Source organism: Malania oleifera, chromosome 6, assembly GCF_029873635.1.
Source record: "Malania oleifera isolate guangnan ecotype guangnan chromosome 6, ASM2987363v1, whole genome shotgun sequence".
In the NCBI taxonomy this organism is placed as follows: domain Eukaryota; kingdom Viridiplantae; phylum Streptophyta; class Magnoliopsida; order Santalales; family Ximeniaceae; genus Malania; species Malania oleifera.
Window position 1 is genome coordinate 28,395,623 of NC_080422.1, and position 14,386 is coordinate 28,410,008.

At 31.7% G+C, this 14,386-nt stretch overlaps 1 protein-coding gene across 1 annotated transcript; it reads right to left on the reverse strand.

The window, feature by feature from the left end:
* Window positions 1-3,376: 3,376 nt before the first annotated feature.
* Window positions 3,377-6,025, reverse strand: LOC131156994 (phosphopantothenoylcysteine decarboxylase subunit VHS3-like). Its single transcript, XM_058110802.1, has 3 exons — window positions 5,711-6,025; window positions 4,381-4,445; window positions 3,377-3,959 (listed from the first exon to the last, which is right to left on the reverse strand). The coding sequence occupies exons 1-3, from the start codon at window positions 5,834-5,836 to the stop codon at window positions 3,617-3,619; spliced, it is 534 nt and encodes a 177-aa protein (XP_057966785.1). The 5' UTR covers window positions 5,837-6,025; the 3' UTR covers window positions 3,377-3,616.
* Window positions 6,026-14,386: the final 8,361 nt, after the last annotated feature.

Below are 14,386 nucleotides of genomic sequence, written 5' to 3' on the forward strand. Positions count from 1 at the left end.
AGTTGCACCAAATTCTTCTAGTTGGCATTGAAAAAATGGTGCAAGTACTCTTGTAGTAGTCCATGGAATCTCTTCGTCTATCCGTCTGCCTGTGGATGATAGCTCAAAGAGATGTCAAGCTGTGAACCTAGGATTCTAAAAAGTTCTATCCAAAAGTTGTCAGTGAATCTTTAGTCTCGATCGCTGACAATTTCTTGGGAAACACCCTAATACTTCACAACATTCTTGAAGAATAGTTATGCCATCTCCTTTGTCGAACACTATTTCGGTGCAGGTATAAATGTACCATATTTCGAAACCTTGTTTATAACCACAAGTATAAACTTTGCATCTCAAAAGGTTTCGTGATATGTCCGAAAGAGCAAGTATCTGATCCCTCATCATAGCATTCTTCAAGTCATCAAGGCTCCCTGACACTTCTCTGCCTAGTTCCACCCTTAAACCTTCTTCAGTAGTTTTTTTCAAATGAACAGTTCTCCTTAAGTACCCCTCTACGAACTTCCTATAGTAGATGGCACAAGAAAGTAATGTACCTCCTTCATTGTCGTCAGGGTCTTCCATTTTTGAATCGCTCTCACTTTCTCTTGGCACTAGCTTTTGGCTTACTTCTTCCTTTACCATTATCGTGGCGAGATATATCTATTAACCCCTTCTCAATCCCTTCCTGAGTTACATAGCTGAAAAGACCTTCTTATTGTCTTCTTCCATTTGATGCAGTGCATGCAACATTTACTTTGCCTACCCTTTGGCGCTTGGTGTGACACCCTGCCTACCCTTCTCGGGTGCTTGACATAGCACCCTGCAACCCTTTTGGGCACTTGGCATAAACCATTACCCTTTCTCCTCAATAATAACTTACCAAAGCGTGCAACGTTCACCCTATCTACCCTTTAGCGCTTGGCATGACACTCTGCCTACCCCTCTCGGGCGCTTGGCGTGGCCCCTGCCTACTTTCCTGGGGGTTTGGCATGAACCATTACCTTTTTTTCTACATTGTTAATTTACCATAGCGTGTAGCATTCACCTTATCTACACTTTAGCACATGGCGTGACACCCTGTCTACCCCTCTCGAGCACTTGGCGTGGCACCCTACCTACTTTCCTAAGCACTTGGCATGAACCATTACCTTTTCTCTACAGTGTTAATGTTTTACCAGAAGCATGCAAACGTTCACTCCGCACTACCCTTTAGTGCTGTGGAGATGTGAACAACCCTGCTACCCGCGGCCACTTGAGGGGCTTGGTGGGCACCCTGCCTACTCTCCTAGGCGCTCGACGTGAACCATTACCCTTTCTCTATAGTCTGGTGGAAGTCCTCCGACCACTCCACCATCACATTAGCATGGTCATCACCCCTTATCTACACGATTCTTTGTGAATTGTAGGTGTTCGATCGATTTACACCACGTGGGCAGTCAAAAGTGAGCGAGAGAGTTGGTTGTTAACTTGTTACCATCTCAAAAGGTTTTTATTAGTTGCAAAATATTTAGGTTTTGGTGCCTTAATTCAAGATCCCTTATTAGTATCGGTTATCGGCCTTCGAGACGTCTGTGCCACTGCATTTAACATCGCACTCATCACCTGCAAGTTGTTCTAAAACTGGTTCATTATGTTCTAGAGTTTGCCCACCTCTTTGAACTCCTCTTTTAGGGCGTCAATGGATTCTTTGACATTCTCTGCACGCAAATAAAAAAGAATTTTAGTTAACTCCCGTAGGGAGGCCTCAAGCTTTATTGGCTCTCCCCCTTGGGATGTAAAGGATGACATCACACCCTCAATATGTTTCAGCCTATTCTCAAAGGCTTCCAACTACTCAATACTTTTCTAGAAGACCTCAAGCTCTATTGGTCTTTTCTCCAAGGATTTTGTATATGGAATGAATTTCCCAAGTTTCACAATTCTATTCTCAAGCTCAAATACGCCTCAAACTCTATTGGCATGCCTTTCTCTTTTGACAATTCCGTCACAAACCTTTAGAGTTCAAAAAACTTTGTCTCCAAGATTTCAAGTTTTGTCACTCTTGCCTCAAGCGCTTCAACACACTCTAGTTTTACAGACTTTGAAGTTTTCATTTTACTACTCATGATGCTCACACACACTGTGTTCTAATACCAACTGTCACAGACCCCCAAATAAGACTCAACTGAGGGCCGCATAGCACTCATTGGAGGCTCTCCCCCAACTGAGTCACCCAATAACTACATGTTCAAGCCTACAGACATGAGCACTAGATAAGTCTCGAAAATTACTCATAACCATGAAGGTATTAATACGAGTAATAATAGATCATGAAGGTAAGAGACATTCATACTCAATTATAAATAAGACTACATATTTTATTTAATTAAAAGAACAACCATACAAATCACAACACAAGTAGTTTGATATCCATTACAAATTCCTAGAGAATACATGTAAAATCATCCCTCCTTCCCCATTTAACCCACATTACATTGTCACCACCTAACACATAGCATCCTCAATTATTCTTTTATAGCATGACTTGCCATATTAAGCAGATTGTCGAATGTAAAGAGAATATCTAAATAAAACAAAACAATATACTCAATGTATCTAATTTATATCTAAATGGAACAAAACAATATACTCAATTATAAATTTAAAACAGAAACTAGAGAGCATTTATTCTTTGAATGCCAACCCTTCAAAGAAGCATATCAGACAATATGTATTAAGATGAATAAAACGGCAGCAAGGTTAGATTGGGGAGCTAATATGAGTAGGCTCTCCAATTTTGGAAACACAAAGCAAGCAGAATTACAAAAAATTGTTGTGGCTTGCCTCCATTTATCACTCATGAAAGCAAGGAATAAATTGATTTTTTTCCCCTAAAAATGCCTAACTCAAATATTATAGCTATGCTAATCATAAAAGATTACAAGATGATATACTGATAGTGAAAAGAGCAGAATCCGAAAGAACTGTTTATATGCTAAGGAAAATCAACTACAATGTTGTGCGCCCACTGATTTGTTGGAAAAAAAATTTGGGAGTATTTCTCTCATTCTGGCGTACAGGCTAGATCTAATAATAAGGACTTCATGCTTACTTTAAAAAGATAGTAAATAAAGATTGGATGAAGGGATCTTAAGAAACATCAAGGTGGTCTAAGCAATATTCATGTGTCCGCGAGCTGCAAATGCTGAAACCAGCTAAGAACAATCCACATAATAAGAGAAATCATCTTTGAGGATAGCCCAAGGACACCAACCTTGAACAAAAAATAGCTACTTTGTCATGTTTCCACATCTTTGTTTAATCACAATTGCCTCGCTCTCATGGTATTACACAATACAATTGGGAAAAGAACCAATAAACAAGACAAGGTAACTCATAGAGCTGAAACAGAGGCAACTTTTGAATTGTAAATTGACACTATATGATTTAACAAATATGTTGCTACATGAAGACAAAAAGATCCTTCACAAAATGGAAATGGATAATTTTTCCACTCCTTGGGAACAGACTCAAAGACTCTCCTCCTGATGATACCTGAATAACTAAATTTTTCAAAAAATCGCCATTTCCAAACTCTCCAAGACTAGTTGAAAACAATAAGCAAAAGGGGGTCTTAAAAAAATAAGAATAATATTTCTCATTTCATCTTCTTGAAAGGTGGTTGGGCTTGCTCTTCCTCATCTTCCTCTTCCTCTTCATCTTCATCATCGTCCTCTTCATCCTCATCATCTCCGTCATCGTCATCATCACTTCCTCCACCACCATTAGCCTGAAGACCATCCTCAGGATCTTCATCATCATCACTTCCTTCTTCCGAGGAATCATAATACCCATCATCGCTATCATCGTCACTATCATCACTATCATCATCGTCATCATCACTATCACCATCGTCGTCATTATCTTCTTCATCTGTTTCACTAGCATCCATGTTTTCATCGACAGTCCGTGTCACTTTGTTAAGTTGTGGAAAAGGAAAGCTGCAAAGAAGCAGCACATTTATTAGTTAATTAGCACCCAACATTTTTCCTTTCATTTTCTCCTCATCTCTCTAAAAACTCAGCAAGCTCTGTTTGAAACATGGAAAGAACAAAGGAAAGGAAATTCAAAGAATCCACTTGTTCATGTTTCGTCATCGAGGAAAATAAAAAAGAAAATAAAAAATATACAAAACCAATTAACAAAAATTTGATTTTACACAACATTAACATTTGATCTTTCTCAATTGTTAGTTATAATAAAAAATATCATTTTTAATAATATCTAATATAAAGAGAAAATATGATAGAAAATAGATTTCTTTTTATTTTCTTTTCCTTTCCTTTCCCCAATCAAAATTCTTGATCCAAACAGATCATTAATAATTGAAACTGGATACAGAAGAGGGGAAAAAAACTTTACCACATCGGATTGATTCCTCGTACATTTGGGAGAGCATCAGCAGTTTCACTGGGCATATAACCACTCTGAATTCCAAAAAATAAACAAACAAATAAAAGCCTTGTGGCCAGACAGAGGAATCCTCTAGAAAAAGGAACAGGGAAAGAAAAATTATCCACACACTATTTTGAAACCTAAATATGGAACTCTCTTTATCAACTCAGAAGCAAGACCTAATGTTTCTTACCAAATTTACCGGCATTGAATGCTGTAAAATTTAGCCATAATTATTAATATTAGACCAAATACAGAAAGATTTCAAAACTTCAAAGAAGAATAATAGCCTTTTCATTCTTATATTAGAACTAGGACAAATCAAAATATATAAAAAAAAAAAAAATGAATGGATGCATTCGGGAGGAAATTGATCCTGGCCCATTATAAGACCTCCATCATAGATCTCCATGCTCAACCATCTAATTCTCCTTAGAGAACAACTTTGAATTGTTTTTGCAAAGCATTAGCAGAAACCCAAATCTGTACAAGCCCTAACCCTATGCTTGGAGAGACCTTTAATTTGGGTTTGTATTGGTTTAGATAAGATGTAATATAAAATTATATTAAAAATTGTCCAAAAAATTAAAAATCCACTGAAATCCAAAGCCTGAATCCATGCTCACAAACATAGCATAAAAGCCTTTCAGAAACCACAGAAATCTACTAGAAGTCGCATTCAAGCATCAACCCATTAAGAACCCAGTATGAAAGCCTTTTTCCCGAAAGTCAATATTTTTTTCTCCTAGCTATTGATTTGAATCGACTTATGCGTAAAATAAAAACCCTACCTTTTCAAAACATGACCCACAATAAACAATTTCAATAATCTAAAAAGGGAAACAAAGAGAATGCCGTGTTTAATCAGCCAGTCATAATATATAAATTTATTAACTTCACAGTGGAAAGGATACAAAGCCGTGACAGCAGTGATAAAACCCTAACTCACACGCAAACAAAAAAAGCACCCAAAAATCTTCTTCTCAGAGAACACCCCATAAACAAAAACATACTCATGATCCAATTACAGTATAAAGAATCTACGAAAACTACAGTAAAACAAATGTATGAAACACGAGATTGTGGAATTAGTGTGACTCCAACACCCTGGCAGCAGCGCCACACCCGACCTCAACCGAAAAAAAAAAAGTAAAATCACACACCCATCTGTTTTGAAAAACGACCCAAGAGAGAAAACATGCATGTAATCCAATTCAGCATCACAAAGTTTTGAAAGATTACAGTCGACAGAAGCACAAAAGGATACAGAGAGTGGGGATAAGATAGAACAGTGTACCGCGAAGAGAACCCAAGCAAGATATTTGCTAGAAACAAGAGCTGTTTCGACCGCCACAGCTTCCATCATAGTGTATAAAACACTCTCCAAAGCAACAGCATCAGAGCAGAGACCCTCCATCTCCATTGCACAAAAAAAAACTTCTGTACACCAGAGAGAGAGAGAGAGGGAGAGATAGGGAGAGAGAGAAAGGGAGAGAGGGAGAGAGAGAGCAGGGGTTTAGGCCTTGCAGAGAAAACTAGAATTGGGTCATAGGGTTTTAGGCTTTTAGCCTTTAGGTTTAGGAGTGAGAAAATATTGCATACGCCATATGCATCAAGTATGCAAATGTATTCATCGGTGTGGAAACCAATAATATAACACCATGTGTCTCATCATAAATTATTATGAATATGAAAAAGGAGTAATATATTTGAAAAATATTGGATATGCTAAATTATTTACTATAATTGTTCAATTTGGTCAAAATAAAATAATTACATTTGAATTATGAACAAATGGCAAAACATGATTGGTATTGGTGTATCAACTAACTAATGTCATCCTTTACCATTAGTTAGTTGCAAGTTTTTATTACTTGTTTGACCATTCTAGCTCATTCAAATTTAATTGTTTTTTAGAGAAAATATATATAAAAAATTATTGATGTAATTTTTTTTGGTTTGCAATAATATTTTTGCTTGATTTTCAAGAATATTGTAGATAGGATATTTTCCTCTCTTCGATTCACTATGAAAATCTTAACATATATTTTTAAAATACGGTTGACTAATAAACCATATATAAAAAATAGTTATGTTTTAATTTGAAAACATGCTAAGAATGTGTATCAAATTAAATTCATGCCTTCAAACTTTTAATTTCAATAAATGACCCCAAAAAAATTACACAAAGAGTCCAACTAAGAAAAATAATAGGACAATATTGTCAGAATCAATAATATTACTAATTAGAAGTGATGTATACAATGAATAATTCAACTATCAATTAATCATATGTTTAAGTCTTTTGGGTCTGGTTGTTAAAGTTATTGAAATTATAAAATTTAGGATTTGTTTGGTATTACTTCTTTTTTTATTTTTTTTATTTTCATTTCTATATAGCAAAAAAATAAATTATAGAAACGCTTTGTTTACAGTGTTGATTTTTTATTTCTATGGCCAGTTTCAGTTGTTTACAGAAAAATAAAAAAATTAAATTTTTTATTTTAGTTGTTTTGACACTTATTGGCAGAATATTTTAATACTCAAAATTAACTTTTTTCGAATTAAATCATTCATTTTATAGAAATTTTTTAATTAAAATTAAAATAAAGTGGTCGTATGGATCTAGTACAAACTTTAAAATTTATTTTTAAAAAAATAAAAAGATAGTAAAAGCCAGTTATATAATATTTTTACTATTTTTCAATTGTCATGTACAATAATTTTATTTTTATAAAGTGAATTTAGAAATTAATAATTAAGTAAAATATATCAAAATAAATTTTATTTTTATTGTAATATTTTTAATTTATATTATTTTGTACATATAAAATTTAATACATTTTTTAGTTATTATTTGACTCAAAGACAAAAATGAGCATAAAAAAAAAAAAGACAAAAATGAGCATTTATTAAATAAGCTTTCAAATTTGTTTTTATTTTACAAATGCTAATAGAAAAGATTGCTGGTCTTTTAGTTTTTGTTTTTGTTTCTTACTTTTAATTTTTGTTTCCGATTTTTACTTTTATAGTTTTTTTGTGATACTAAAGGATTCCTTAATTTTTTTTCCAAAAATAATTGAAAGCAAACAAAAATATAAAATTAAAAATTAAAAAAAAAATTGTATTATTATAATATATTTCTTTGCGTGCAAATAATTCTACTTTTTATTTTAAATTTTTTTATTTTTATATTTATTAATTTTTTTTCAATACATTGACTGGCACAGAATATTAGACATCCCAACGCTCTAATAAATGCCATCCTCTCAGAGCCTTAATAGTCAACTATATTAATTAGGGTCACATGGAACCAATACTTAATATTAATATTTTAATGATTTGTTTAATATAAAAAAATAAAATAAAATTATTCTTCATAATTTAACCTTTTATGTAACTTTCATTCCTTCTTACTCATCAATGGTTTAGTTTTTAACAGAGTAATAATTAAGCATTTCTAAAACTAATTATAGTGTAAGTGACTATAAACCTTATAGGTCACGTCCGATTTTAATTATGACAAATACTCATTATATATTTAATGGGTATTTGAAGTTTTGTACAGGAACTTAACTTGTGAAGATCAAGATGCACATAGAACAAATGAAGATTGAAGACTAATTTATATTTAGTGTTGTAATATATATCTCATTTGCAAAATTGGTCTATAATAGTTAATTAGGGTCTTTGGTTTGTAATAAGCACACACATCACATGCATGATCTATTATGTAAGCCCAAACCAAGTATAACCTAAAGTGACCTTAGAAAGACCTTAGGGTTTACCCTTCGATTGACTTCGGTCGACTGACACCAAAGTTTTTTAGTGTCTTCAAAAGGATCCAAAAATAACCCTAGGACACCTATCATTGCACTTATGAATATTAGGCACTTGAATAGGGTTTGTGTAAATCATAACAGGATCGAAATGCACACTTTGTGCACTTTTAGTCGACCAACCTTGGCAACATTCTGCCCCGGTTGACCAAACCCAGGTCTAGGTCAACGGTTGACCAATGTCTCAGTCGACTGAAACCTCCTGAGGTCAACAATTTGACCACTTGGTCGACTGAGTTAAGATTGCATACCAACTACTTAGTCGACCGAGGATCTTCGGGAGAAATCCCAACAGTCTGGTCGACCAAATCGTCTAGTTCAAAAGGTCTAGTCAACCGAACCTCGAGAGAATGAAAAATCGCCTTGAGCATATTCATTTCGGTCGACCAAGTCCCAAGTTCAAATATGCTCAGTCGACCGAACCATATGAATTTTGGTTGATCGAAAAGGTTTTTGGTCGACTGGACCTCTAGGGTTGCCCTGATTTTTTTACCGTGGTTAATTTTTTGAAACAAGGTTAAAATAATTAAAATATTATTAAACTTTCCTAATAATTTTCAATAGGTCCCCAACGGTCATAATTCATGGGTGTCTACATATAACCCCTTCATTTGGAAAAATTAGTAAGATAATTAGCAAATCAAAGTAAAAATTTCTCTCAAGCCAAAAGTTTCCTACTGCTTATATTTTCTCTAAAAACCACTCAATCTTACCTTCTACAACTTTCCACAACCTCTGTAAGTGTATTGAGTGTTTTGTACAAAAAGGTTTGTTCTCTCATTGTTGTATCTTTGAATCGATTTTCATTGAGAGTTAAGCCTAAGTGTTCTTAGGGGGTTTTTCTCATAAGTCTATCTTAAGAAGACTTTCCTAAACTTCTGAGTATTGCACTTGTATTGCAATATTTTAGAAAGCTTGTATTTATTTTTTGCTTACAAAAATATTTTCAAACTTACTCAAATATCCTGTGGAATCTATATTGATATATTTGTGAAAATATATTTGTGTTTGTGATATTAATCTTTATTGTAATATTTATTCAAATATACATCATTTGCTGAATACAAAAATTGCATATCTTTTGCAAACCAAATATATACACTATTTGCATGATTGACATATTCTGCTATTTGGAATATTTGAAAGTTGAGTGATATCTTTGTTTAAGCACCTTGATTGAGAACATCTTGAAATACAAAGATTGATTGTTGACACTCTCACGTACGCATTACACTGATAGAAAATATATCTGAGAGTTGAAATACTAAACCACATTGAGCTTACATATTAAATTATTTGTGATGTATGTGATTGAACGCATTTGACTACAAATCTGCTTTACATGAAAGCACTTTTCTATTGTACCATTTGATTGTAAATCTGAGTGATTTCAAGCGTGGCCTGAGTGGGCGGTAATTCAGCCTGACAAGGATTGTTGTAAAGGTTGAGATCAGCCCTGTGCTAATTGACCTGATTTGTATAGGTGTCGCTCCACCTGTTTAAGTGAGCAACTATAGTGGTAATCCTTGTGCTTGTTAGCCAAGGCAAGGACGTAGGTAATTAGTCGAACCTCGATAATATTTTTGTGTGTCACTCTTACTTTATTATTTTTCTGGTGCAGGTGTTGTTAATTAAATCGCTTCGTTTAATTTCTAATATATTTATATTACTTGCACTAGATTGACCATAGCGTTGTGAACATACTACTATTAGGAGGAATATCTAGGGGTTAAATTTTAAAAATAACAATTCACCTCCCCTCTTGGGATCACGGTAAAGCTAATGATAACTCTCATAGGAGTGAGCATAATTCGGTTAAAACCGAATTAATCAAACAAATTCAGTCAGTTTGGTTCAATTCAAAGTTAATCTGGTTCGATTTGATTTTCATTTTCATTTAATTTTGATTTTTGATTTTGTTTTTGGGTTCGGTTAATTCAATTAGCCGAATTATCATAATACTATAAATTAATAATAATTAATTATATATATTATACATTAAAATATTTTATATTATATATATGCTGAAATTTTATTTTTTTATATATTATATACATTAAAATGTTTTATAAATTATACTTTATATATATTAAATATATATATATCTATATCTATATCTATATATATATATATATATATATTAAAATATTAAATCTTTTAAAATCGGTTAACTAATTTAATCGAAATTTAGTTCGATCGGTTCTGAGTTTGGTTAAATATGGGATTTCGGTCAGTTCGATTAATGGGATTTTTTAACCAAAATATTTTAGTTAATTTAGTTAATTAATCGAATTAACCGAACTGGACGAATGCTCGCCCTTAACTCTCAGTCTCATGAGCATCACACACAATTTTGTATATAAAAATTTTTTAAAAAATCATGAGTGATTATTTATAATCATGAATAGTTGTTATAGCTGTGTTCTATTTATTAGGAGATTTCTTGGCAATAGTATCAAAAATCATAGACATGAAAAAAAAAAAAAAAGCTAAAACTAAAACTAAAACCAAAAAAATTAAAAACCACTAACATATTTTTTTTAATATTTTTAAAATCAATACAAACTAAAGAATTGATTGGACTAATTCTCATTTTTGTCCTTGAATCAATAAACAAATAATATTATAAATTCAAATTATTACAGCAAAATCATAAATTGTTATAATTATTATAACCATTTTATATAATTGTTGCATTTCAAAATTAACTTTTACTATGAGAACAATCAATAGCACATGAAACTTGAAAAATAATAAAAATATTTTAAAAAATTATATTTTTCCATAATTTTAGATAATTCATGGATATTTTTATTTTAAATTATATTTAATATTTATAAAATTATTTTATTTTTATTTTAATTATATATATATATAATGGATGATTTAACACACAAAAATTAATTCTGCATTTATAATATTTTAATTATAATTTTTCAAAACAACTAAAATCCTAAAATCTAGTTTTCATTTTTCATAAAGAATTAAAAAAATGACAATTGAAATAAAAATTGACAAGATAAACAAACACATTGTCATAATTTTTTTTTTCATTTTAAAGAAAGAAGACAAAAGAAAAAAAATTAAAATAATACCTAACAAGCCCTAAGTTATCAACTAGGCAAAAATTTTATTTTCAATATGAACATTTTATTTTGTAAAACACTTGCATAGAATGCAGACATACATCTTCCTTTGATTAGTGGCATAGAGACATTTAAGTTGACCCTAAACGACTCATTTTTTTTATTTATATTCTCTTTATATTAAATGCTACTAAAACAATTTGTCCTGTTATGATTAAAAGCTAATAAGAATTAAAAATTAGCAATGTGTAAAATCAAAATTTTGTTAATTAATTTATTATTTTTTTATTTTCTTTCTCATTTTTCCTAATAAGGAAACATGAAAAATTGAGTTCTTTTGAAATTTTCCACCCTTTCCCTAATGTTCTTTCTATGTTCTAAACAAATCCTAAGATTCCATTTGAATTAAATATTTTGTTTGCGAAAAATAAATGCAAAGAAAATAAGAAGAAAATCATTTTCAATTTTATTTTTTTCTCAAAATCAAATACGACTAAAATAAAATTTTGATTGATATGATGAAAGCTCTTTTAAAATCAAATATTAATGGTGCATAAAATTAAATTTCTTTCTATTTTGATTTTGCAATTTATGCTTTTTCTTACTTTCTTTAATAATCAAATATGAATAAATAAATTTCTTCCAAATTTTAAAATATTTTAAAATTTTTATATGCGACCTAACTAATAATAAAGTTCCTCGATAATTTAATAGTTGAGCTATATAGTGCAAGCATGTGATGACACAAGCCTAGGTGGCACAGATTCACTAAATAAAGTTAAATTCGATTTATGTGAATATTTTAACAAGTTAAGTCTGAACTCAATAATGGGACTCAAGTTAGATTTCGAGCTTAATCAAGATTTTAAACTTTATTATTTTAATATATTATATGTCACGTAATATATATTTTATAAATTAATTTAATATTATATATATTTATAGACATATTCAATATTAATTCATAATTAATTCGAACTTAATCAAGTTAAACTCAAGTTTTATGCACTTGTAGCCGAGTTGAGTTTCAGTTTAATAATTATGAAATCGATCGAAGTCAAGTCTAGTTTTGAGTTTAACATTTTCAAGCAGAGTCAATTTACGTATTTTATTGATTTAAGTATTTTACTGTGCCGACTCAACTCGACTCAAATACACCCTAACTCAAGCTCTAAGTTTCATTAATTAGAGTCAATTACATAAGCTTTTTCTATCAATTTTTACAATTTTAGGCAATTTCCTTTGATAATTTGAAAACCATTAAATCCTTATTTATTACTAGCAAAAACCTTTGTGATGTCCAGAATCTTTGACTATTTAATTTATTAACCATTATTAATATAAATATAATCACATATAACTACAAAATATATGATTTAAAATCTCTAACACTAGAAAGGATGATTCTTTCTTTCAAGTTTTTTCTAAAATATCAAATTTATCCTTACAACTATTTTTATTATTCCAAAATACTCATATAAAGTACCTATAACTATCCTCAAATGCTTTTATGATTATGTCAAATTTATTCTTATAATTACATAAATTATCTCAAAATACCCTTCTAATTATCCATATCTATTTTAAAATGCCCTTACAATTTAAAAAAAATTAGTTTTTATTTTTAAAAAAATTTAAAAACTTCTAAAAATAAAAAGTCGTGAAGCACACACATGTGTGTGCCCACAACTAGTACGATAATAAAATAAATTATAATTGTAACACCCCGACCCGTCACGTGGGGCCCGAGGTGCTACATTAGTGACTTTTGTGTACCTGATACCTTATTTATCATATAAAAGTAGCGAAAATAAATACATTCTCCAAAACATTACCAGAGTTTTAAACTTCCTTTATACACATAATATCATACAAAAACACTTCAGTCCATACACACCACGAACATACACTATACGTCTAACTTAGCCCCTCTAGCCTGCTAAGCACGATCAATGGTGTATCCTGAAAAGATGGTTTGTATATTGGGGTGAGACACTTCTTAATATGGCAAATTAAGTTAATATTAGTGTGTGGCCAACATGAGCTTTAATGTATACAAAAATATCCTCAGTTGTTAATTAACGGAAATTACAAAATCGTTCTCAGACCATACTCACACACACACACACACACACACACACACACACACACACTCAATTATTTATAAGCGAAAGTTCCCGAAAATAGGGGAGATTACACATGTAGTTCCCCTATGCTCTAATACGTTATGCAACGTGGTATGGCTACAATTGATACTTATCTGGGTACTCACTTTTCTCAGCAAGCACTTGGGCGGAGAGTTTACTTCGCCATAAACATTTATACATTTTAATTCACATACAAATACCCACACCTTTATAGTTAAAAAATATGCATTTTCTTCCTCATTATAAACCAGCTTAATAATTAATAACACGATTTACATAAATCAATAGATATGCCTATAAGACACTCCTTGGGACTAACACACCATTTACTTCTCCCATGGTACGGGTTGTGCGGCCCAAAGGCTAGACTTATGCCCTGAGGGTCCAACCCAGACACAGTCAAAGTAATCATCTACAAGTGCGCCTGCAGGCATCCACAACTCAGTTGCAGGTCTGATAGCCTTATCACTTCCTGGTCCGGTCTTTAGGAAAGGTACTTCATCCTTACGCAGGCTAATCGGCTGTGACCTCCCTACACCTCTCAATATAGTGTGAGCGCAAATGGTCTCGTAATAATTCCCTACTAATGGTACCGTACTCACAATAAAACTGGTCCTCAGGGTTCTTAAACCATATCATGCAATTTTAGTAATAAAATTGTAGTACAAACTCATTTCATATATAACTTGATATTAAATAAAACCCAGCCTCTGGTCATTAAATAAAACCTGATCTCGGCCGTCATATCAAATCCAAGTATTTTGCAAAGGCAGTTCCAGTATGTTTCACAAACAGTTCAGTATTTTTACAACTATACCCAAATTCGGTTATACAATAAATCATACCAATTATTCACCCGCCACACAATTTCAGCATTTGAATATAATCTCATAAGCAACCA